Source organism: Gymnoscopelus microlampas (genome assembly GCF_963454915.1).
Source record: "Gymnoscopelus microlampas genome assembly, chromosome: 21".
NCBI lineage: Eukaryota > Metazoa > Chordata > Actinopteri > Myctophiformes > Myctophidae > Gymnoscopelus > Gymnoscopelus microlampas.
The window spans coordinates 14,544,522-14,570,177 of record NC_139958.1 but is presented as its reverse complement, the minus strand read 5'-3'; the positions used below and the strand labels follow the sequence as shown (position 1 = coordinate 14,570,177).

At 41.9% G+C, this 25,656-nt stretch overlaps 1 protein-coding gene across 1 annotated transcript; it reads right to left on the bottom strand.

The window, feature by feature from the left end:
* Nucleotides 1-398: 398 nt before the first annotated feature.
* On the bottom strand, nt 399-20,543 carry slc4a5b (solute carrier family 4 member 5b; the record flags this gene model as incomplete). Its single annotated transcript, XM_084047106.1, has 24 exons — nt 20,476-20,543; nt 19,592-19,752; nt 19,036-19,195; nt 17,413-17,498; nt 16,301-16,356; nt 13,178-13,335; nt 12,339-12,426; nt 11,962-12,116; nt 11,722-11,856; nt 10,966-11,140; nt 10,324-10,457; nt 9,659-9,839; nt 9,192-9,282; nt 7,057-7,115; nt 6,086-6,277; nt 5,482-5,595; nt 4,801-4,914; nt 4,138-4,299; nt 3,697-3,875; nt 3,521-3,593; nt 3,370-3,438; nt 2,961-3,134; nt 2,264-2,392; nt 399-518 (listed from the first exon to the last, which is right to left on the bottom strand). The coding sequence occupies exons 1-24, from the start codon at nt 20,526-20,528 to the stop codon at nt 399-401; spliced, it is 3,018 nt and encodes a 1,005-aa protein (XP_083903232.1). The 5' UTR covers nt 20,529-20,543.
* Nucleotides 20,544-25,656: the final 5,113 nt, after the last annotated feature.

The window sequence follows — 25,656 nt, the reverse complement described above, 5'->3', positions numbered from 1 at the left end:
GCATAAAGTTCTTTACACACCAGGGGCATAACGAATAAAATCATTAAATTGCTATTCATAATAGTTGTTGCCTCATTCATACAGGTTGATGCTTTTATTATGGTGACAAATCTACCTTGTTCTAAAATTATGATTGCGTTGCTTTATCTCCACGTAATATTCACGTTCTCTGTGGATGTACTCATTACGCAAATAACAAAAAAATATATATTTCTGTGGGAATATATTGCATGAAAAAAAGAAGAAAAAACACCCCCATGGTATAAGGACCTTAATACTCCATCTGTCTCACTACTGAAACATTTAAGTAATGTAAAAAAACAAAAAACAAAAGTACAGTACAGCACAGTGCAGTACTCCAAAAGAAGGTGATGGGGTGAGACGGGGAAAGGCTTGGTTTACTCACAATCAGACATTTCCTTTGGGGTGGGAGGGTTTATGGAGGTAGGAGGTGGGTCTGTGGGTGGGGCTATGATCTCCATGGGGATCGTCACTGGAGGAGGGAGGGAACTCTTGGGCTGAGTGACAGAGAAAGGAACCAATCAACATGCAAGGGGTAAGTTTCCTCATGACCGCTATCTGGCATCAGTTTCCAAATCTTAATCGTAATATAACCGAATTAATAGACTACTGTAGCATCTTAGTTTTTTCCATCCTCACTTTAGTCATTATGCCAACAGTGCAATACAAGATTCCATTAACCAGTTCTCTGTGCTATTTATATAAAGTCCAGTCCACACCAATGCATTTAGAATAAATTGCAGTGGTCTGATGTAATTGACCCGTTGCAGCAGGTTGGCAGTTGAACAATTTTGAGGTCATTTTCAGTAGTTTTTTCAGTATAGTTTTACTCCACTATAATTATTTGTAAACTTTAGTTACTTGGTAGATTTGGGTTATCATTAAAACCACTTCAGACCTATATACGTATATACTTTGGAAATTTGAAAATAGCCGATCTACAAGCTCACAACGGGTTGCGACACATTGTGAGCTTGTAGATCTGCTATTTTCAAAGGATTCTTTGACATTTTATACATTTGAAAACTTGTGAAATGGGACCTTCTGCAAAATGAGTACTTTTATTGTTGGTACTTTAAGTATATTTTGATGCTCAAGTACATTTTTTATAGCGAACTTGTACTTGTAACAGACTATTTCTACAATAGGGTATTAATACTATATACAAAATTTGAGTACTACTTCCATCACTGGTTGGGTTGCAAATAATTGGTGTGGAGTGGGCTTAAGCCTACCCTTTTCATATACACAGTGTGGCTTGAGCACCACTTCAAAGGTGACTCTGCAGCAATGTCACTGGCCACGCTTGGCTGTTTTGTCGCTGTGTGTGAAAGCAGCATAACACATGTCAGAGGCACTATCGAGGAATCAAACCCCAATCTCCTACTTTACTGCACCACCTAGTGGACACCATGTAAAACTGACCTCTGATCAGATCTGAGGAACTTTCTCCAAGAGAAACCTTTGAGGAACTGTTGAGGTGTAAGGCTGAACATAAACGCACCACAGTTGGCTTCCAACATGCATGCTTTATGTGATGGAATTAAAAGAGGTGTAAGTGAAAAGGTTTTGTTAAAAAGGGTTAAGCTGTATAATCATTGCTATACTGTGTTTGTTCAGTAACAGGGATCTCCCCAGGTCTTTAGTAAACATGAAAATACATTTTCAGGTTGGGATACCAAATTATTTTCCCCAATTGAACATCCAATAGATAATTTATCTGCTTCACATTTGTTTGTGTCTGGTGTTCTTTCATCACTTCCAATGTTGTTTCTCCTAGATCCTCAATAACAGGGTGATCCCTCGTAACTGAAATGCTATATCAACATATTTAGAGCTTGTTAACATTTATAATTAAAAAATAAATCACTTACACCCCTTTTAACATGGCTATGTTTTATGGAATGACATTGGAAGAGGCCGACAGACAGACAGACAGACAGACAGACAGACAGACAGACAGACAGACAGACAGACAGACAGACAGACAGTAGTAAGTAGTGTTATACAGTGCCTTGTCAGCAACACTGTGGAACAGAGAGGACAAACATATTAGTAACATATTAGTTACTTATTAGTCACAGATACAGTAACATATTAGTTCCATATTAGTCACATATTAGTCAAATATTAGTTACCTATTAGTCACATATTGGTCACAGATACAGTAACAGTCCCAGGAAAACAAAACAGATGGAGTGCATGTTTGTGTTTATGTGTTGGACATGTTGTTGTGTCTCACCTCTTCATCGCTGCCTGTCTCGTTGTCCTTCTTCTTCTTCTGGTCAGGCAGGATGTCGTCCAGCCAGGCCAGGTCATGCTGGGAGAACACCATGTCCAGCAGCTTACGAACCCCCAATAGACCCAGGATCTACAGGAACCAGACAACAACAACAACAAACAAGCAAGCGGTGGTGGAAAAAGTACTCGCATTTTGTACTTTAGTAAAAGTATCAATGCTGCAGTGTAGAAATACTATGGATGGAAATGGATAGACATCCATGCCATACTATAACTACATATCTTGGTTATAGTTGAGCGAGCACCAAAAATAGCGATCTATACACGCTTGCGTTGTGAGATATCTATTTTTCATAATAGCGGTGGATGCTTGCAGATCTCCAACTATGTACTGTATATCAGGCATACTGTACAGTAACTCTAACCCCGACAACACCTAAACTTTACCTGTAAATGCCTAATCCTAACCCCACCCTGAATCTGTTCCTAATTGTAAGCATAACTCAGAGGACCAGGAAAATTGTCCTCACAATGTCTTTACACTCAAGTACAAGACACACACACACACACACACACACACACACACACACACACACACACACACACACACACACACACACACACACACACACACACACACACACACACACACACACACACACACACACACACACACACACACACACACACACACACACCATCACTGGGAAGATGATGGCCAGGAAGGTGGACTTGAGGGTCCAGAGGACGGCCAGACAGATGACCTGCACCAGGGTGAAGAGATGGACGCGCCTCAGAGGGACGTGACGCAGGAAGGAGAAGTCAGGCTGGTGCTTGGCTGGCATCAGGTACAGCTTGATCCGCTCCCAGAACTGTAGCAGAGACAGTCACATGCATATACTGTATCAGAACTGTAGCAGAGACAGTCACATGTATATACTGTATCAGAACTGTAGCAGAGACAGTCACATGCATGCTATATCAGAACTGTAGCAGAGACAGTCACATGTATGTACTATATCAGAACTGTAGCAGAGACAGTCACATGCATAGTGAGTACAATGGACCACAATTAAAAGAAGCACAAAATGGAAATAAGTAATCTACCTGGATGCCACTTAGTGAGGCCACGCCCATGTAGAGGAAGACCCCGTAGAGGACAGGCATGGGGATGTACTGAGGAGGAAACAATACAGCTGTTAGCTTCACATTTACACATGAACAACAACAATACATGCCTCTCATTCCAGTCACCCACCTGTAACACAGGTGCAAGGAACACAGAGACTCCAGTCAACACAAACACCAGCGTGCCAGTCAAACGCTGTTCCCTAGACATGATAGAAAATACAGCACATGGGTATTTTGATGTGGAAATTGCAGTGACAAATAAACACGCAAACACGATTCCGGGACTCCTACAAAAAGACTCACCGCACTCCCAGGAACTGGGGCTGTTCTCCAGGTGCACTGGACTCACTCTCCATCTTCAGAGAGTCGATGTGAGCGATGGAGATGACGGTAGCAGCCACGTACCATGGCAGACCCATGAAGGAACACACAGCCATCAGGATGCCAACCCACAGCAGGTCCAGATGGTAGCCGCAACCTTTCTGCAGTGGTGGAAAAAAGTACTCACACTCAATACCCTATTGTAGAAATAGTCTTTTACAAGTACAAGTTTGTTTGGTATTAAAAAATGTATTGAGTAAAAGCGCAAAAGTATTGGCATCAAAATATACTTAAAGTACCAAAAGTAAAATTACTTATTATGCAGAAGGTCCCATTTCAAGTTTTCAAACGTATAAAATGTATAAAAAACAGTTTCCACATTGACATTCAGTGACATTCTACAGTAACGTGATGACTGGCAACCTTCAGTTTGTTCTCCTTGCGGTTGACGATGACGGCGCTGATCTGCTGGTCCATGAAGATGAGGATGGTAACCAGCAGGGCGGGGATGGAGCTGGCCACGTACACCCACCATGGGTTCTTCCCAAAGGGCATCACCAGCCAGCCACGGTCTGGGCGAGTGGGCTACAGCGCACATGCACACGCACACGCACACACAAACACAGGATTGTGTTACTACACTTGCGAGGATATCAACATTGGAACAAAATGTTTTGAGATGGGGGTCCACGGCCAAATAAATATCATTTTGGGGGTCCTTGAACCACTGATAATACTGTATTATAGTTTTTTTCTAAAAAACTTTAATTTAGAAGACATTTTTATAGAATCGGCCTCAGGTCTTAATGGGTTAATAATTTGAACGATCAATCAATCGATTGTGTCCCAGCTTGGGTCAATTGAACTAACATAGTATACTTTAAGTTAATATTTATCGGTATCACAAAGAAAGCTAATATTTTTCAAGGATTATTATCATTAAAATCTTAGTGTTTTGCCAATTATTTGGTGCCCACTTGCCTCATGTGGCCCACCAGTGTTGAGAACCACTGCTCTAATGTGATCAGAGATCACATGGTATTGTAACACAAATATGCCGGTTGACGGCAACACACACTTGTGTACCTTGAACTCTGTGGGGACGATGAGTTTAGGAGTGTCTAAACCCATCAACATGTCCAGACCCACAAAGGACATGATTGACATGAAGATGGCAAAGTCACTGATTAGCTTCCTCATCTACGGCAGCAGTGAGAAAATACACAAAGACACGATGTAGTAGACACACACAGACAGACAGACAGACAGACAGACAGACAGACAGACAGACAGACAGACAGACAGACAGACAAACAGACAGACAGACAGACAGACAGTTAAGGAGTTACTCAGCATGAAAGATAGAAAAGTGAAACGTTAATACAAAATTAAACAGTGACAGTTAGTGTAGGTATGATTGAAGAAACCACAGATAAGAAAGCTACTGTATGTGTAGAAGTAAAGAGAAAACAGCAGAAGCAAATATTGGAGTTAGAAATATATATATATTCAAAGATTTGCACAAAAATAAATAAAATAGCTCATAGCGTGGCACTCTGTGCCACACAATGAGCTTGTATATCTGCTATTCTTGAATAGCCAAAGAATGACACAGATGCTTTCCTCGGTCTTAGTGGATTAAGGGAAGAGGAAAGAGGTGTATCATCAAGGGTCATGCATAACAGACACTGAACAACATGAGAGAGGGGTGAGGAGGTCCATGAGGAGGTGATGAGGAGGAGGTGCATGCTGAAGGGAGAGAGGAACCTTGATCTCAGTGGGGACATGCAGCTTGGGCGTGTCCAACTCCAGCAGGCCATCTAGACCACAGAACACCAGGATGGAGATGATGATGGAGAAATCAGCTATCAGGGAACGCAACTGGAAGCGTGCGGGAAAGCCGAAACCAAGCAAGTGTTAAAGAAAGAAGAAAGGAGAAGGACAGGGAGGGAAGGGATGGGGGCAGTGAGTGAGTTCCAGGGCGTTCTCACATCACAGCATCATATTTAAGCCCTGGTCCGAGGTACCTATGTGTCAGCAGAAGCAAACGCATAAGGACGCATAAGGAACCTTATGTGTCAGCATGAGGTACCTTGGCATCAACCATGTAGACGCCCAGGGATCGATTATTTAATAATGATTCATTGCAACAGTTCGACCGAATCGATTTAGTTGATTGAAATGAAATAATCAGCATAAATGGACCGTGAAGTCCAACAGGGCTGAAACAATCAATCCCCCCCACCCACCAACTTGTCTAATCCTGCTGCTTGGTGAGTGACACCTCAGGAGGGCTGAGAATACGTTGCTCTTTCAGTTGCATCATCGTTGTCTGTCATTTATGGAGCCTTTTGTGACTTGTGTGTTTTACCTTGGTCGGGAAGTAGCGGCTGAACTTGAACTTCTTGAGGGAGACGGTCATGGAGAAGGTGCCGATGAAGAGGATGAAGGACATGAGGGCCAGGTCAGGGACATACTTACAGGACGACCCCACCAGCACACCTCCATACTTGATGCAGGCCTTCTTGCTCATCCGACTCCAGTCTATGTCTGACAGATTATACTGGAGCCCAGAGGAAATGGGAGTATAGGTGAGAAAAAACAAGAGAGAAAGGGAAAGGTGAACTGAAAGCTGAATACATGAAATGATAGATAATGGCGCTCGGGTGACGAAGTGGTAAAGTGACTTCGTATAAACATGTTTATAATGCATTATAATCTGCTTATAACAATGTATAACTGTAGTTACAGTATAAGCACTCAGGAATATGCATAATGCTTTATAACAATCAAACACTATAAAGCATGTTATAATGACTAAGGTCAAGTGTCATAATACATCATAAGAGCTCCCTCTGGTGTTGTGCCTATGGGCGTCTCAAGTAGTTTGACAGGGCATTGATCCTCTGGGTATGTTGAAGACCAGACCCATTGCAAGTTGCATTATAATGTCTTCAACCCTGAGCCATCCCAGCCTAGTAAAGTGAGCTGTAGTGTTGTAAACTTGTAATCCATTATAATTAACGTTTATAACGCATCATTGGCATGGGCTTCACAGAAATTGTTACTCGGAAAAGCATACGGTAGATATAAAAGTATACTGCAGATATAAAAGCTTCATCCCGCAGGGCCTTCTCATTTCACTAATTGTTGATTACCAGAAATGTTATTGGTGGGATGACAGCACAGACAAAAGTCCAAACTACAGGAATGCCATCTGTTCGGGAAGATATTTAGATACTGGTCTATAAATATTATGTTTGCTGTTAAGAAGAAGTCTCTAGACATGTGTCTATATTGTAGGTTTAATTCTAATTTCCCAGACAGTCTCTGATGTCTTACCAACAGGGTCATGTTGTCATCTGATAGCGGAGCTGAAACATTCACACCCATTGCCCATGCTAGGGAGAGAAAAACAGGAAGACAAAATAGAGTAAAAATGAATGATACTTAATATTAGAGGTTAAAACTCACTACTGCATATGAATAAAACAAAAGAGAGAGAGAGAGAGAGAGAGAGAGAGAGAGAGAGAGAGAGAGAGATAGCGAGAGAGAGAGAGAGAGAGAGCGATAGAGAGAAAGAGAGAGAGAGAGAGAGAGAGCAAGACGAGCAATTATCCAACATCCGTTGCTGACTGGTTGTATGATCAACCTCATAATAACCTTATGAACCCAAGCTTCCCTATTCTGGATTCGTCCTACAGGCAAACATTCAGCGAAAATACGCAAACATTTGCGCCAATCTACAAGCGCTGTGAGCTTGTAGATCGGCTATTTTCAGCGAAGATATTTGCCATAGTTGGAAAAAAGGAGGGGGCTAAGTATAGACCCCTGGGGGACCCCGTCAGTCAATGAAGAATATAGGGTTTTAAGGGGTTAAGATCTGACGTACAGTATAACCTTTTTGACTGAATCTTTGACGACATTATTATTAGGGCTAAAGCAGTGGTTCTCAATGTGGGGTCCAGGACCCACAGGGGCCCTTGAAAGGGTTCCAGGGGGTCCCCTGCTAAATGAATGGTGCAGTATGGTGTAGCAGGACTGGATACTCACTTAGTCGGAAGCCATAGATAATGAGGCAGAAACAGACATAAAAGACATAAACAAATTACTTACTGAAGTCAGACTACACACCATATCATTTCATATCATAAAATAACACACACAGTCATCACAGAAACATGTTTTCTTTGGACACAAAGGCTGGATCCTTTGAGAATATATATAACATACAACAGCTAGTTCTTTCTTGGTTTGTTTTGGATACCAGATATGACCGTACAGTAATGATATTGTTATTTGTGCAATTATCTATGGCAAATTATGACAATATAATAATATTATATTGTCTCTTAAGCAGTTTACTATTCATAATTTAGGCATTTAGCAGACACTCTAATCCAGAGAGATTTAGATATGTAAAATCTGAGTCAATAATGAACCTGAGTAAACAAACCACAGGGTACATGGTCACGTCAGTAGAGTGCAAAGAAAAAACAAAACAATTTGGTGGTTCAAATAAACACCAAATAAATGGCATAATATAATAAATCACTTTCTGGTTTGTGGTCAAGCAGACATTAATAAGTAACATAACTATTATGTGAACAAGTAACCAACATTATTTCTGCATAGTATTACTTTAGGTTTCTCGTAACCAACATAATATCTACATAGTATAACACTATAGGAATGCCCCCTGCATGACCTCGACAGAAGGTCAAAGGACAATTATGACAGCCCTGAGTGGCTGGCATTGACGTTTACACATGAGTCAGGGGATGGACAGACCCTCCTCCACCCAATATATTGACTGCTGTTAATGTATTTTGAGCTTCTGTCGAAGTTACGCAGAGGGCATTCCCATAGTGAAAATGAAGTTACGCAGAGGGCATTCCCATATGAAAATGAAGTTACGCAGAGGGCATTCCCATTATAAAAATGAAGTCACGCAGAGGGCATTCCCATTATAAAAATGAAGTCACGCAGAGGGCATTCCCATTGTGAAAATGAAGTTACGCAGAGGGCATTCCCATTATAAAAATGAAGTTACGCAGAGGGCATTCCCATTGTGAAAATGAAGTTACGCAGAGGGCATTCCCATTGTGAAAATGAAGTTACGCGGAGCGCATTCCCATAGTGAAAATGAAGTCACGCAGAGGGCATTCCCATAGTGAAAATGAAGTTACACAGAGGGCATTCCCATTAATTACAAGAAACACAACATAACAGACAAGCGACAACAACAGAAGACACAAAAACAGTACATGCATGAAAACGGTGGGAAATGTACATCTCAACTCACCATTTCTTCCGTAAAATAATTCCGCTATTGTTTCGTTTTCATTACGATTACCCCTCGCACTCATAGATAAAAATCTATTCTGCATATAGCTAAAAATCTAAAATGACACGGTATGCGTTCCCGAATTGAATGGGTTAATGCAGTCCATTTACCACAAATAGAATGTACTTACCTTGATCTGGAGCGATGCAGTCACACTTGTAGGATGTCACTGTATCAGGCTTAAAGCCGCGGTTGATTGGATAGTACTTGAAGGACCCTACCTGTGAAAGACATAGTGTGTTAATTGTCACCATATTATCTGTACTCTATATTTACAGTTTATGTGTGTGTGCGTGCGTGCGTGCGTGCGTGCGTGCGTGCGTGCGTGCGTGCGTGCGTGCGTGCGGTTGGCTCTTACTGTATATACTGTACACAAAGATGTACAGTATATAAGATATATAAAAGAAACCTCGTATTTCAACTTTTACGGTTTCTTCGTAAATGAATTCCCTACTTTGTCATACTGCAGTGTCACACAAAAGTATAGCAAAAACAGCTGAATGTAGTTTTGCCTGGTACTTGTATAAAGAGAGAAAGATCATTTGTGTGTTGCTCGATGTCACAACAATATACAGCATATAATGTCATGTTACTCACCATCTTCTTGATGGCGTCTGAGATGAAGATGAAGGAGATGAGACTGGAGAAGCCCTCCTCAGTGAAGCGGGTCATGTACTTGATGATGAAGCTGGCGTCCGACGCCACCAGGACCAGACACTGGAAGCAGGAGTGCAGGCCGATCCACAGACGCAGCTCCATGTAGTCTATACTGTTCTTTCTGACAGGAGAAACAGTTTTTTAGCGATTATTCCATCGATTAATTGAATTGTCAAAAAGCATGGGTAATTTTGTATACAGTATATATCAACAAATCGCTTATCCAACTAAGCATTGTTTTATACTTTGTTTCACAACGAACGGTATCTTGTGAAAATAGTTAGAATAGCAGATCTTCAAGCTCACACCGCGTTGTGATGCTAGGTTAATTTGTTTAGCTGGCATCCTATAGTTTTTGTATATTGTTTAGACTGATGCTAGGTTCTTGGTTTAGATCCTAGATTACTGAGGCACTACACTGTCTCTCTGATGTGTTTACCTTGTTTAATGTAAGTCGCTCTGGATAAGAGCGTCTGCTACATAAATGCCTAAATTGTAAATTGTGATGCGACAAGAACACTTGCTGTTCGTAGTTGAGTAATATTTGACCATAAGTATCTACACTTTGACTCAAGTACTGGGGGTGGAGTACTTTGATGTCTTACTTGCTGAATTCATAGAGCAGTTTCTCAAAGATGAGGATGGGTCCAGTGGAGCTGAGGATGATGAGAGGCTGACCTCCTAACAGACAGAACACTGTCCCCGCTAGAGCAGTGCCCAGAAAACTCTCCATCACTCCCTGAGAGAGAACGACAGACAGACAGACAGACAGACAGACAGACAGACAGACAGACAAACAGATTTTTTTTTTAAACATAATCTTAAAATATTCAACATGATCAAAAATAGCGAATATAGCAGATGTACAAGCTGTGAGCTTGTAGATAGGTAATTTTCTTTGAATGTCCTTCTATTCTTGTGGACTTGCCATCATATACATTACATCCATGTTACACTGGAACCATAGTCGATTTTTAACTTGCTCTAGTGAATGGCTAGTCCTTCAGGTTCCTCGTGCCAGATCTGATCTGGGAAAGACTGCTTTCAGCATTGTTGCACCTGGTTCTTGGAACCTCTTGCAAGATGACCTTAAACTGAATACCCTATAGTACCCATTTTGGGAATTTACTCAATAACCTTCCATTACCTGTATGCAACTGTTTTAACTGATTGTTGTCAGCAGATTGTCTTTTTGTTGTTCTTATGTTGTTCCTTAACTTATATGTTGTTGTTGTTGTTGTTGTTACCTGGTAATTATCGGTGGCGTCTCCCAACAGACCTCCAAAGGTGATGGCGTTGGTGATGCAGCCCAGATAGATAAAGAGCACTGCAGAGATGGACTGGATGTGGAAACCTCCATAGAGGTCACTGCAGAACCAGGGGGCCTTCCTCTTGATGTCCAACCACAGACCCCCACAGAACCTGGCAACACACTGCATTCTGTAACCATGGACTACCACAGAACCTGGCAACGCACTGCATTATACTGTATCCATAGACCCCCACAGAACCTGGCAACGCACTGCATTTTGTAACCATGGACTACCACAGAACCTGGCAACACACTGCATTATACTGTATCCATAGACCACCAGAGAACCTGGCAACAGACTGTCTACTGTAACCATAGACCACCATTCTTCATTCACCGCAAAGGAATTAGAGACAAGTTCTCAATGAATTCAAAGCTTTACAGGGTGAGTAATTTTGATAGGGGGGGGGGGTCATTTTGGGGTGAAGCATTCCTTTAACATGGAAGGTTCTCTTGATCTCTAACCATAGACCACCACAGAACCTGTCAACACTCATACTATTTAACAAAATCCTGAGTGTTCATTTAACTCTGCAGAGTTACAGACCTTAAGGGTCTATTTGGGTCTTAAATATTAATCCTTTACCTGGGGACCAGCTAGAACCCCCAAACCCACTTTGAGAAACCAGTGCAGCCGTAAGCAGGATTGAAATGAATGTAAACTGATACAGTATATCAGTCATTTCCCTACCTCCCAGTGAACTCCAGCTCCTCTCCCAGCTCATGTGGGACTGGCATCTCCTCGTCTTCTCCTGCACCTCCTCCTCCTGCTCCCCCAGCAGAGCCGTTCATCTGCTCCACCTCACTCAGGTTCAGCACAGACTTCCTGTGGGGAAGGAGGAGGAGAACGTGGATATGTTATATACGAGGATTCCAACCCGACGGCGATGATATAGGGTTTAAATCATCAAAACATTTTAAATACACATACCTCATTTCTGCAGATGGGATTTTCTTGGGAGGTTCGATGCGTATCTTGGGGTCCCACTCCCCTGGAGGAAGCACGATCACCTCGTTCAGAAACTCATCAACACCTGCGATCAGATCCTCACGGTCCCTGGCCTTATAAGCCACGTCACTGAACAACTGTATGAGTGGAAAGCACAGCATTCTGTACAGTCAGCCAACCATACTGTTATTGTTGTAAATTGTGACTGATTGATTATGATGGGGTGGCCGAGTGGGTAGAGAGGCTGTCTGGGAGTCATCCCTCGGTCCGCCAGTTAAGTGCAACTAGCCAAATAACTAAAGGGGACTATTATTATTTATTTATTTGTATCATGCTTATACACATAAGTTGCAACTTACATCATCCACCATGAGTGTAGCAATAGCTCTTCCAATTTCGTTGTAGGACTTGGTTTTACCATGGGGGCCCAGCAACACAAACAGGAACCTGCACACACACGCACGCACGCACGCACGTACGCACGCACGCACGCACGCACGCACGCACGCACGCACGCACGCACACGCACACGCACAAGCATGCACACACGTGCCCACGCACACACATACACAGAAAGTAAGTCCACAAGCATTTTAGTTGTATCCCTTTGACAGATATGTACAAATAAATTTAAATACAAAAATAAATTCATGAATATACATTGTTGTCGAATAAATAAATAAAAGTCAATCAATCAATCAATCAATCAATCAAACGTTGATGTTATATTATACTTTTTATTATATAATTTTCTAAATGCCATTTCTACCATTTCTTTGTCCATTTTTAACCTTAACCATGAAGTCTAAGTTAGACTCCATTCTATTTGTGGTACTTAGTTGCGCGCCAGCGCGCAACTAAGTACACTGTAAATCATGCATGAATCCAACCCTAAACCCTAAACCTGACCTCTAAATGTCTAAACATAACCCCAACCTGAATCTTCACCTAATTGTAAGCCTTACTCCCCAAATATATTTTTAAACCAAAAAAACAACCATTTCTCTTGTGAGGACTAGGAACATATCATTCACAATGTCTATTTCTCAACTTGTGGCGACATTTAAACCGCACAAATATAGTAATAAAAGTTTGCACGCGCACGCGCACACACACACACACACACACACACACGCACGCACACACGCGCGCGCGCGCACACACGCACACACACACACACACACAGACACAGACTGACCTGGTTGGAACAGGTACCTCGGTGAGGCCTCCTAGAGTCGTGGCCTGAGCCAAGCGTACAAAGGAGACAAATGGTTTGTCCAGAAAATCCACCTCGCCGATCAAGACATTGGACGCCTCGGCATCACGAGGAATCTTCTTCATAAACTTATTCTTCATCTAACAGGGCATAGAAACAGATAGAGAATGAGACCAGGATTATAGAAACTGCAGCTTCACTGTTCATAACACTGTTTTTAGTGGGTGTTACTTGTATTAGTATCATATATTAATCCATTAAGACTGGGAAAACATCTGTCTTTTTAAGATTTCTTTGACTATTACAAAATAGCAGATCTACAAGCTCATAGCACGGCACCTATGAGCTTTTTTTTAATCGTGAACATTAATTGTGCAAATATTTGAATACACATACTTTTTAAACATTAACGGTGTTAACGTTAAACATTTTTAACTCAAATCTTTGCTTCATTAGTTTAATTAGATTAGTTATTATTAGATTAGAATTGTGTCCCCCACTGCATCCACTCAAAATGAATAATGGAAGCATCTTTCAGAGTTTTTACCGCAATGACCTTCACCGACTGATCATCAGACCCACTGACATGAATTATTTTATTGTATATTTGTAATTTATTACTGGAAGCAATTACTTGGTCATCTGAGCAACCAGTAGGAGTGCTTCCCAAGGGGCCGTAGCCCTCTCCACACATCATGTCTGCTGGACAGTGTTGTCCCTGAAGCCACCTGTTTCCACAGTGAGCTCCGTCCCTGCATCCATTTAAATCTAGAGTGATCGATGGTAGTGACTAAGTGGCAATTACTATGTGCTCCCACTGACAGCCTTGTTAGTGGACATGACCTTGGATGGGCCACCTGGAAGTCTGTAAAACAGTGTTTACCAAACTATGGGTCACAGAACCATTTTTATGGTTCACGAGCAAACGTAAAACAATTGTTTCTATTATTTAAAAAAAAAATATATATATTATATACTGTATAAAAATCTACCATTTTAAAATCAAATAAATAAATGAAAGAAAATTCCATACATTTGAAAAAAAATTAAACCAATAGTGAAAATATCCATAATACCTACTACAAGCTCACAACGCGTCGCATCCAGGCTCAAGCTTGTAGATTGGCTATTTCCACTACAAATTGCTGTCATGGGTCTCGAGCTAAAAAGGTTGAGAACCAAGAACTGTGTGTGGAGCAGGGGAGATGCAAAGCACTGATGAAAGTCTGAAACTACTGCTTTATTTTTATAATTAATGCTATTGCAGTAATGTGAGTCCTACTGCTGTCAGATGTCCTGTATTGAGTACTCATTATCATGTTGGGTAGTTAGTTACTGCACCATGAGCCATCAATACAGAAATGATTGTGATGCAATTATTTTGTAGCAGGGTTCTACACTTTCCTACAAATCTGTTTGATAGTAGAAAGTGAGTAAAGTGTTTGTATGTGACTTAAACTAACTAAGAATTTACACAATTTACACACTCACTCGCTCGCTCGCTCGCGCACACCGGAAATAACTGACCTACAAGCTTACAACATACACTAGATCAGCTATTTCCCGTGCGCAACAAGGCTCACAGACAACTAGGAATCAGGCAGAACATTTCCAACCTCAAGTTATTGACCCTGAACAATAAAATAATTATTTCATATGTATGAAATACTCCAATACTTCCAATTCAAGGACAAGCAAATAACCGACGCAAGTTTGATGACATTTGCGGTAAGCATTCATGTGACATCTTGGTCATCCTTAGTGACTCTTCTTCTAGATTTGTAATTATTTCTCATCTGCAGTGTCCAAAAGACAACCTACAGTAGGCTTATGAATGTTGTTTAATCAATCTACACACACTTCTTTAACCAGCTCAGTGGCCTTGAGGTTAGAGACCAAAGACTATAACATTTGTAACCCAATGCCTCTCTGCTTGGCACTCATCAAAGGGTTGGATTGGGCGTCAGTCCCTGCGGCATACTAGCGTCAACATTAATTTATATAAATTAATAACATTAATAAAGTACATGTACTTTATTAATGTTATTCATTTATATAAATCAATGTCCTACTTCGTCATACCACAATGTTACACAAAAGTAGCAAAAACAGTCGATCATGTCCATGCACGCACGCACGCACGCACGCACGCACGCACGCACGCACGCACGCACGCACGCACGCACGCACGCACGCACGCACGCACGCACGCACGCACGCACGCACGCACACACACACACACACACACACACACACACACACACACACACACACACACACACACACACACAGACAGCTTAATGGAGGAATGCGGTGAACAACTCTAATCTTTGCATACCTTGGCAGCCATCACAAACAAAAGCAAATGACTCACATTGGAGCTGTAATATGCTTTGTTCTGTGGCTGAGGACAGGGAGGACGCAAAGCATTAAGCCGAGAAAAACAACCCCCACACACACACACACACACACACACACACACACACACACACACACACACACACAAACATACGCACACACGCACACACTCAGTGAAATTGCCACCTCAGTAGGCTTCATGGATTACAGTGATTAAGTCGTTGTGAAGTCTCTGAACACACTTAACACACATAAATCAAGATTCAACACAAATCACAAACTCACACCCAGACACACACTGTAAATAGACAATCAAGTTATGCCATCACATCATCCCACAGACATTGTTTATGGTAAAACTAAATAAAACAAAAACACAATGTAAGTGTGAGTGAATGAAGACAAATGTAGAGCATTTGAAAAACATGCATGCATAGATCCATTTGTAATAGAACTACAAGTCCCAGTATTCCTACGGTTTCATTACAGTGTACCCTGGTAAAACGTGCTGATTTAACTCTGAAGAGTGTACAGTGGGCTACATACCATTTGCACACTCTTTGGAGTTAAATTAACACTAAGGATTTCACTGTGTATATTAGATATGGCCTTGGATGTACTGCACACATGCATGCACACACACACACACACACACACACACACACACACACACACACACACACACACACACACACACACACACACACACACACACACACACACACACACAATAATGAATTGAATTACCTGATGTGTACTAGGAGTGTCTGAAATATCGTTCATGCTTCGGCTTTGAGCGTGATCTACAAGAAAGAGGTACACACACCAACACAATTACACAACTTTCACACTACACAATTCAGGCCCTTCGTGTTAATAACATGATTTAGTCTGCTATTTAAATGTTGACTTATTGTGCCTTGGATGTGGACTTTTATGTTTTACAAAAGTGCTCATACTGTATGTCTACCTGGTCAGTGCAAAGTGTGTGTATTATGTATTGTGTAATAAGTTCACTATGGTCAATTGTTTCCTTGTACGATTATAATATGATTGCAGATTTAGGGGAAATTAAATCAAATAGATGTAGAGAACAAGAACATACCACACACGAACCAAATACTCTCATAATCCCTTTCATTCCACACATTCACTCCAAAACCACCAAAGCTACATTCAAGGACAAAGAAACATATTTTCCAAGTCATACAAAATAACCGTAGCTTTGATCCACATATTAGCCTATTATAGTGAACAAAATAAAAACATGACAGATCATGTGCATAATATGCATATCGGTTCTCAAAGGGGTCCCTTTAAAAAATGTGTGAATATAGCATCAAAATGTGTTCTAACCACTTTAACCCAATATAATGTACATAGGATTATTTGAAGCATGTAGATCTGCTATTTTCAAAACATTTTAACAACACAAAACTTTAGTAACGGGGGATTTTGGGATGGGGGTCTGGGGCCAAATACATATTGATTTGGGGGTCCTTGATATGAAAACATTTGAGAGCCACTGCAGTTAGGTATTAGTGTGTAGACTCACACGCTCATGATCAGGGGCGCCGATTTATGTCCGCGCTATTTTTTTTGTTACTTTAATGCGGTTAATTCGGTTAATTTGGTACAAAAAATGTACTCCATGAAGTGAAGATGTCGGAAGTTTTTTTTTTTTTTTATTATTTTTTTGTGATGGGTGCTCGTCATTTCCCCTGGGTGCTTTAGCCCCGAGGCACCCACAGTTTCGGCGCCCTTGCTCATGATCAATAAAGATATCATATCAATCAATCAATAAATCAATAAATCAATCAATCCATAAATCAATCAATCAATCAATCGTGTAGACTCACACAGGCGGCCAAGGCTGCTGGCAGCAGCGTGAGAGTGTAGGTCATCTGTGGAGCGGTGGATCCCAGAGGCAGTACTAGTGCTACGACTAAGATTAGTCTGAGGACTACGATTAGTCTGAGGACTACGATCTGACACACACACACACACACACACACACACACACACACACACACACACACACACACACACACACACACACACACACACACACACACACACACACACACACACACACACACACACACAGCAGGGCAGGACAGTGAGAAATGACAAGAGATGAGAGATGATTTGATCCAGAAAGGGGTGAAAGAGGTAGAAAATATTACAATTTTATATATATCGTTGTCGGGCAGAAACCTCCTATCTCCATATTCAAATTGCTTGTGTTTTTTCGTCAATTAATGCCCTTCTTGATCATACAGTACTACAGCATCACACAAACATATCAAAAGTAGCAGATCCACAAGCTCGAAGCGCAGTGAAAGCGTCGCGTTTTGAGGTTGTTGAAAAGCTACTTTTGATATTTTTTAATTTGAATCCTGAAAAGTATATGAGGTTTCCGCCCGACAGCGACGATATAATTTAGGCATTTAGCACATACTGGGTTTTTTTAACCTGTGGGGACTGGGGTATTGCAAGTGGGTCCCCAATTAATTGGCAAATATTAATGATAATATAACATTAATATATAAAACAATAATAATGTTAAAAATGTGTTTTCATCGTGATACAGATAAATAGCAACTTAAATTATATTCTACGTCGGTTCCATCGATCACTAAAATAAACATGCTCCGAAAATGCACGCCCACCCAAATGCTTTCAAGCATTTCAATTGTGCCCTGATTCCCCCTTTTTTTCACAGATTTATCGTCTGCTAAATGCCTAAATTGTAAATTGTAAAATGAATACATAAATTATCTGCTTAATTTGTTAAAGTAGGACAAATCACAATCATTAAAGCTGCAATCCGTAAGCTTGGTGTCTGTGATTTGGGAGACCAAACTTCTACCACTGAAGATGGAATCCCTGCTTGGCCTGGGGAGATGATGCACTTATGAGCTTCACTCCGTACCACCTCCAATCCCTGCACATGCACTAGTTTATTGTTTTGACATACTCTACCATACTGGGGGGGATAAGGAAAACCATGCTGCATTAAAATAAGTACTGGATTGCAGCTTTAACATGAATATGTTTGGTTATGGTTTATATATTAGTAGAAATGAAAGGAGTTCACCCAAAAAAAAATCTTATTTTCTATCAATAATTTGATGACCGAGTGTATTTCCGGTAGGAGACACAAATAATCTACTTTGTGTCTCCTACCGGATACATTAGCCGGTAGGAGACGGGAATCAAATTAATAGCTTAGGAATGCGACAAAAACAAAAAGAAATCCATGGATTCAAGGCTTCATGGGGTGTGCAATTGATAGAAAATAACTTGTGTTTGTGTGAACTACTACTCCTTTAAGTAATAGAACAGGTGACTCTACAGAGGACCATGCCACACACACATAGAAATAACATGTAAAGAAATAGCAGCATGTAGGTAATGTCCATTCTCTCCATATCACTCACACACACTCACAAGCAGCCCTCTCCACATCACTCACACACTCACTAGCAGCAGTGTTGGAAGATTTTCCTATGTCCGCCAGGGAGCGGTGGATGGCTTTCTTGGTCTGGTGACGGTGTCTCCGTAGCAACACAAAGCTGATCTGCTCCTTCACTTCTGGGCCAATCAGACCATCGGCCGCCTGGCGCTCCACGATCTCATCTGGAGTCAAACGATATCCAACAATGAGAAGATCAATATTTGATTCATCACATAAACTGTAACGCAACGCGTTGTGAGCTTGTAGTTTAGCTATTTTCACCACTTATCTGTGACGATGTCATACAAAAATCATAACATAGGGCTTTGATTTATGGAAAAAAAACATAAAAAAACGATATAAATACAAGGCTTCTGCGACAATATGCAAGATGTGCTGCAATATCATATCATAAGATGTGCAAGATGTACTGCAAAATCATAGCATAATTCCTCACAACGCGACGCATTGTGACGCGTTGTGAGGTTGTAGATCTGCTATTTTTGAAAGGTAACAGTTTTGGACATTTTCCACCCGACAGCAACGATATCAAATAAAGAAACTGAACAATGACACACCTACTATCTGTGGCAGTGAGTAAGCTTCCAGGTCCAGCAGAATGCTGCCGGTCTGCAGACAGGTCCTGAGTTCAAACAGGCTGTGAAGGGTCAGCGTGGCCACATGAGGTTTACTCCACCTTTCCCCTCCTTCCTCCACCTTCTCCTCAAACTTCACCCACCTGCAGCAAGGAAAAGGAGCCTTTTAGCCACCCTGTCAGTGTGTTGATGAGGTGGTGTTCTTATAGGGGACCGGAAACACAGCTATTATGCTCACACAGTGTTCACGCTGGCAGATACAAAGCCCACAGGCTACAGTTCATTTTCAATGGAAGCCAGCGACATGAAGATACAAAGCGACGACCGACGTTTGTAGCTGATACAACAATCTACGAAGCTACAATCCAAGTTGAGCTGGCTTCAGCTGCAGCTACAAAGCTAAAAAACGACCAAGTGTTGTTGCACCATTCCCACTCACATTCTCTGTTCACACAATTCCTGTTTGTAATGGGAGAAAATAATCATTTCCGTCAGCCAGTTCTGTGTTCTTTTTAAACTCCAGGCATTATATTTTCCTTTATATTTTTCTCGCTCGTTGGGCACATACTGTACTTGACGTCAATGAAACGAAAATGTCTGTCCTATACATATCTACGCTAAGCATTCATTCTGAATGATGTCAAATGTGTCCTGGAATAGGAATTTATCGATACAGGCAAAAAAAACGATACTTGAAATCTGAATCTAAAGGCCAGACCGCACCAATGCAACTAGTCGCAACTGCCATTGGGGATAATGGTTGCAAATAGTTGCATGTTGCAAGGAGTTGTGAACTTGCGAGTAGTTGCATTGGTGACTCACAATCACACTTTTCGCATGTGAGTGTTTTATGTTTGTGTTTTTACCTGGCAGATTCTTTCCACTCCAGTTCGTCTCCCTCCTGTTGCAGGGTGTCCATCTCAGTGAAGATGGTGGGTCTTGGTGGGCCGTCATCTTCCCCCAGAATCTGACGCAGACGTTCTGCTGCCGGAGAAACTGATGAGAAACAACAGGCACAACTTTGGTTTAGATTAGGATTAGGATAAAGTTTTCCGTCAAGGCAACTGTCTGACCTAAAGTCATGCGCTTCATCCATGTTTGAAAGGGACCCATTAGCAACAGGTAAAATTATCTAATAAAATAACATAACAGAAAAAAAGGTCAACCAATCGGTGTGCATTGTCGAGCTGCAAAATGTCAACTTTTGACATTTCCTCACATCATCTAGGAAACATGAGGCCGAGAAGTGAAGTGGCTTGAGATCCCATTTGGGTGAACAGTCCCCCATTGTGCTTGCAGGAGGCAGGGGGTCTTGGGGAGGATGTAGACAAGCATGTTTCCTCTGAAAACACCGACCGCTTCTTTTCACCTGACAGTGAGGTGCTGTAACGGGACGGGGGGGCATAACGTGTGTGTGTGGATCTGTGTACGGTTCCTTACATAGGCCACAAATGTTGGACATTAAACAAGCTAATGTATGCATGTATCTGCTGGGGTTAAAGGGATAGTTCACCCGAAAAAAATACTTTTTTTTCTATCGATTTGTCACCCCATGGAGACTTGAATTCATGGATAGTTTTTTTCGTTTCTTTCGCATTCCTAAGCCAATAATTTGATGACTAGCCGACCGGTAGGCAGCGGTTCCGGTAGGAGACACAAAGGAGACTCTGTGTCTGCTACCGGAACCGCTGTTGGTCATCAAATTATTGGCTTAGAATGCGACAAACACAAAAAAATATCCATGATGTCTCCATGGGGTGACTAATTGACAGGAAAAAAAATTTTTTTGGGGGTGAACTATCCCTTTAAGCTTAGGCTAAGGGTTAAGGTTAGGCATGCACTGTATCTGTTAGGGTTCATGTGTGTGGTTCATGATTCATGTTTTGTATCATGACCTCTATGCTGTAGCTGCCCCATAGTACACCGATCAATGCTCTCCCTGTGAACCCGGAACACCATACTCTCAATTACCAATACCATTGTCTGTCTCTCTCACACACACACACACACACACACACACACACACACACACACACACACACACACACACACACACACACACACACACACACAGACAGAAGAGAGGTTAGAGACCGAGAGAACAGCGAGTGGGAGACGCATATTGACATATATGACGCTGACAAGCTGCAGTGAATAAACGGATCCATGGAACAGGGATGTCACGAGCCACATGATAATGATAGCCACATTGTGACACGTGACATGTCAGCTACGTAAGCGTAACGCTCGTTTTCCGTCAACTATCGCTCTCAGGTCACCATATGGTGAAGAACTGCTGGGCAACATCTGACTAAATGCCAGACAGGCTCCCCTGTCACGTCGCTTTTCAACGTTCCCGGTAGTTCCACGTCACACGACTGATGCATTCTCACTCCAAATTTAAGAGGTCACATGCCAGTAAAAATATATGTGTCGACCAGATTACCACTCTTTGTATTATCATAAAGAAAGTATTAGAGTGGAACTGTTTTTTTAAGGCACTATGTATTTTTAAACCTGTGATCATGCTGAAAGCTGAACAAACCTTGGACAGTTGGGACACAATGGAGCCAGCAAACATAATTAAAAACATCTGTGCTGCTGTAGAGTCATACATGAAGTACAGTTTGAGATCTAGACTGAGGTTAGACAGGGGTGACTATTATCCCCAGTCTTGTTTCTGCTGACACAGCAGGGCTACCTAGACTTGACCTCGACCTGGCAACTATACTGTCACATTGCAAGATAAGACCGCAACACTTGCAGATACTTCATCACAACTCGAAGGGGTTTTTCACTTTTTACTTAAAAAAGTAAAAATATGGAGATCAGAGGTTTCTGTCCGACAGCAATGATAAGTAAAGTAAGTTTCTCTCCCAACATTTCCTGCTCCGTTCCATAGAAGGACTAAAACCAAATTATTCCTGTGCCTTTTCATTTACGCATCTGGGCTTGAGCAAACTTCAAGGCGATTTTTCAGTTTTTTTTTGCCACTTGTGTGAGGGCAGCATCAGGGCCATTCCAGTTGCATACCGATGGGCTTGGAATCCTAAATCACATAAATCCTTGTCAACATGTGACATGACTGGGGAGTCCATCGTGTCAAACCAAGTGGTGTGTGCGTGCTTGCGTGTGTGCGTGAATGTGTGCTGTGAAGAAGTTAATCCCATGGAGAGAGGTCATGTTATGTAATTCATGCAATGTTTCAGGTACAGTATGAACTGCTGGGTACACTTGTTAACGTTAGAATGTAACTTTAAGTTATTATTATTGTTGTTTTTCCTTTTAACTGGTAGAAGATACATACAGATACAGAGTTATAAACCTGAACTCTTAAATCTGCAATCCATAACTTTCAAGTACTAGCCCGGCTAGTTAGCTGTTTCTACCAACAGCACAAACCATGACAAAGGGGAGGGGAGAGGGGGTCACATGTAAAAAGCCCAGTGGTGGAAAAAGTACTCAATCTTTTTACTTAAGAAAAAAGAATCATACCGCATTGTAGAAATATACTCTGTTACAAGTAAAAGTCCGTAATACAAAATTTACTTGAGTAAAAGTACAAAAGTATTGGTACCAAAAAAGCATTACTTACTTTTAAAGCATCAAAAGTAAGTACTAATTATTTAGAAGTTATTTAGAAATGTTTGCAAATGTATAAAAAATCTTTTGAAAATAGCAGATCTACAAGCACACAATGTCGCATTGTGAAAAAGCCCACCAAGAACCCAGAACAATGAATGAATGAATGCAGGCATTAACCACTTGAACCCTATAACCCACATGCGGCCCTGAAAGGGGTCCACTGCGGCCCCCCAACATGATTCTCAGAAAAATAAAATGATACTACCTCTAACGCAGCAGCTCTGAAAAGACAACAATCCGTGTTCAGCAAAAGTCGGACTACTCATGATGAAGTGAAGGGCAGTTACATTATTGCACACAAAGTTTCTGCCGCGGAAGTTCTGACTCAACACTCCAGTCTGCTCTAGTCATGTTTACCTATGTGAGAGCCAGGCAGCGTCCAGCGGGAGGCCATACTGGACACACCAGATGACCCAGAGTCCTGCATGCTGCAGACTGGATCTGTCCAAAACCAGCGACAGGAACAAAACTAAAAACGATACCAGTGGGTGTCTCCAGGCAGTATAGAGAGTCCTTCACTCACCACACCTCGCTCTCCACCGCCGTGAGCGTGATGGTGTTTGTTTCTTGCTGGTCTCCAGTCATCCAGTGTGTGTGTGTGTGTGTGTGTGTGTGTGTGTGTGTATCCAACAGGTACCGTACGGTGTGCCGTCAGTTCAGTTCAGTTCAGTTCAGTTCAGTTCAGTTCAGTTCAGTTCAGTTCAGTTCAGTTCAGTTCTAGCTGCTCTGTGCTGTTTGATGCCTGGTCAGGTCTTGTCTAAGCTGAGGCACAAATCCACTGAAAGACCCCGAGAGGCTTTAAGAGGGTTGACACACACCGCAGAACACTGTAGGGCTCTCCTTCTCATGCACACCCGTGTGACACACACAAAAACACACACTCACACACACACATGCACGCACCCCCCACACACACACGTACTGTAGCACACACGCACATGCACACGCACAGGTGGAAGAAGTACTACGATTTTCTTTACTTAAAGAACCACTCCACCCATTTACAACCGATCTTCATATAATTGTCCTCCCTAATGCTCATGATAAGGGCAACATTTTTGTCTACTCACTCTGTAAAGTTGGAAAGTTGCTATAATGGAAGCTATTGTTCTTGCATTAATAAAAAAACACACCCTGTGTGAAGAGAGTGGTGCCTTTGATGAGCCCCGTATTGATGTTGTCATCAATGTTTGTTTATTGGACATACATACACCCGGACACACAGACAAAGTCAGATATAGGAGTGGTTGGCACCACTCAAATAAAACGGCACACACACTGTACAGAGTATGTATGTAAGTATGTATGTACAGTATATGGGTTGAATGTAGGCCAGTAGGCTGGCCTTCGTTAAGCAGAAAAACAAAACATAGCACACACGCACACGCACACGCACACACACACACACACACACACACACACACACACACACACACACACACACACACACACAGAGAGCTTGGAGTTCCTCAGCTTCCTAAGCAGCTTAGGGGCTCCAGTCTGTACGTTCCCCATGGGAACAGGAACCATGCTAGAAAATATTCCTCAAACACATGAACCCCCCTCCCTCCCTCGCCATATTCCTCTGCTAATACGGTCTATAGGTCAGGGGTTCACAAATGTTTCCATGCCAACGACCCCTAAACAGCAATAGCATCTGACCTCTGACCTCCCCGTTGCGAAATGATAAAAAAAAGGCAGATCTACAAGTTCAAATAAGTTTGCTTTGAAGGTAGGAGCACTGGTCTAAATGACTATAGAGTAGGTGTTCTCATAGATGGGTCATTTCCATACTGATGAATCGAGTTATTTTTGGAAATCAATCAATGACATGACTAAAACTCTTATCACACTGTTTACAGTGGAAAGGTTTTTCTCCAGTGTGGATGCGCTGGTGTTTGTTCAGACTATCTACCTAACTGAAACTCTTGCCACACTGTTTACAGTGGAAAGGCGTTTCCCCGGTGTGGATATGCTGGTGTCTCTTTAGGTCACGTAAGTCACTGAAACTCTTGTCACACAGTTTACAGGTGTAAGGTTTTTCTCCGGTGTGAATACGCTGGTGTCTGCTCAGATGACCTGCCTCATTGAAACTCTTGTCACACAGTTTACAGATGTAAGGCTTCTCTCCGGTGTGGATCCGCTGGTGTGTCCTCAGATTACATAATTGACTAAAACTCTTGCCACACTGCTTACAGTGGAAAGGCGTTTCCCCAGTGTGGATACGCTGGTGTATCTTCTTCAGGTAACCCAAGTCATTGAAACGCTTGTCACAGAGTTTACAGATGTAAGGTTTTTCTCCGGTGTGAATACGCTGGTGTCTGCTCAGATTACCTGCGTCACTGAAAGACTTGTCGCACCGTTTACAGGTGTAAGGTTTTTCTCCGGTGTGGACGCGCTGG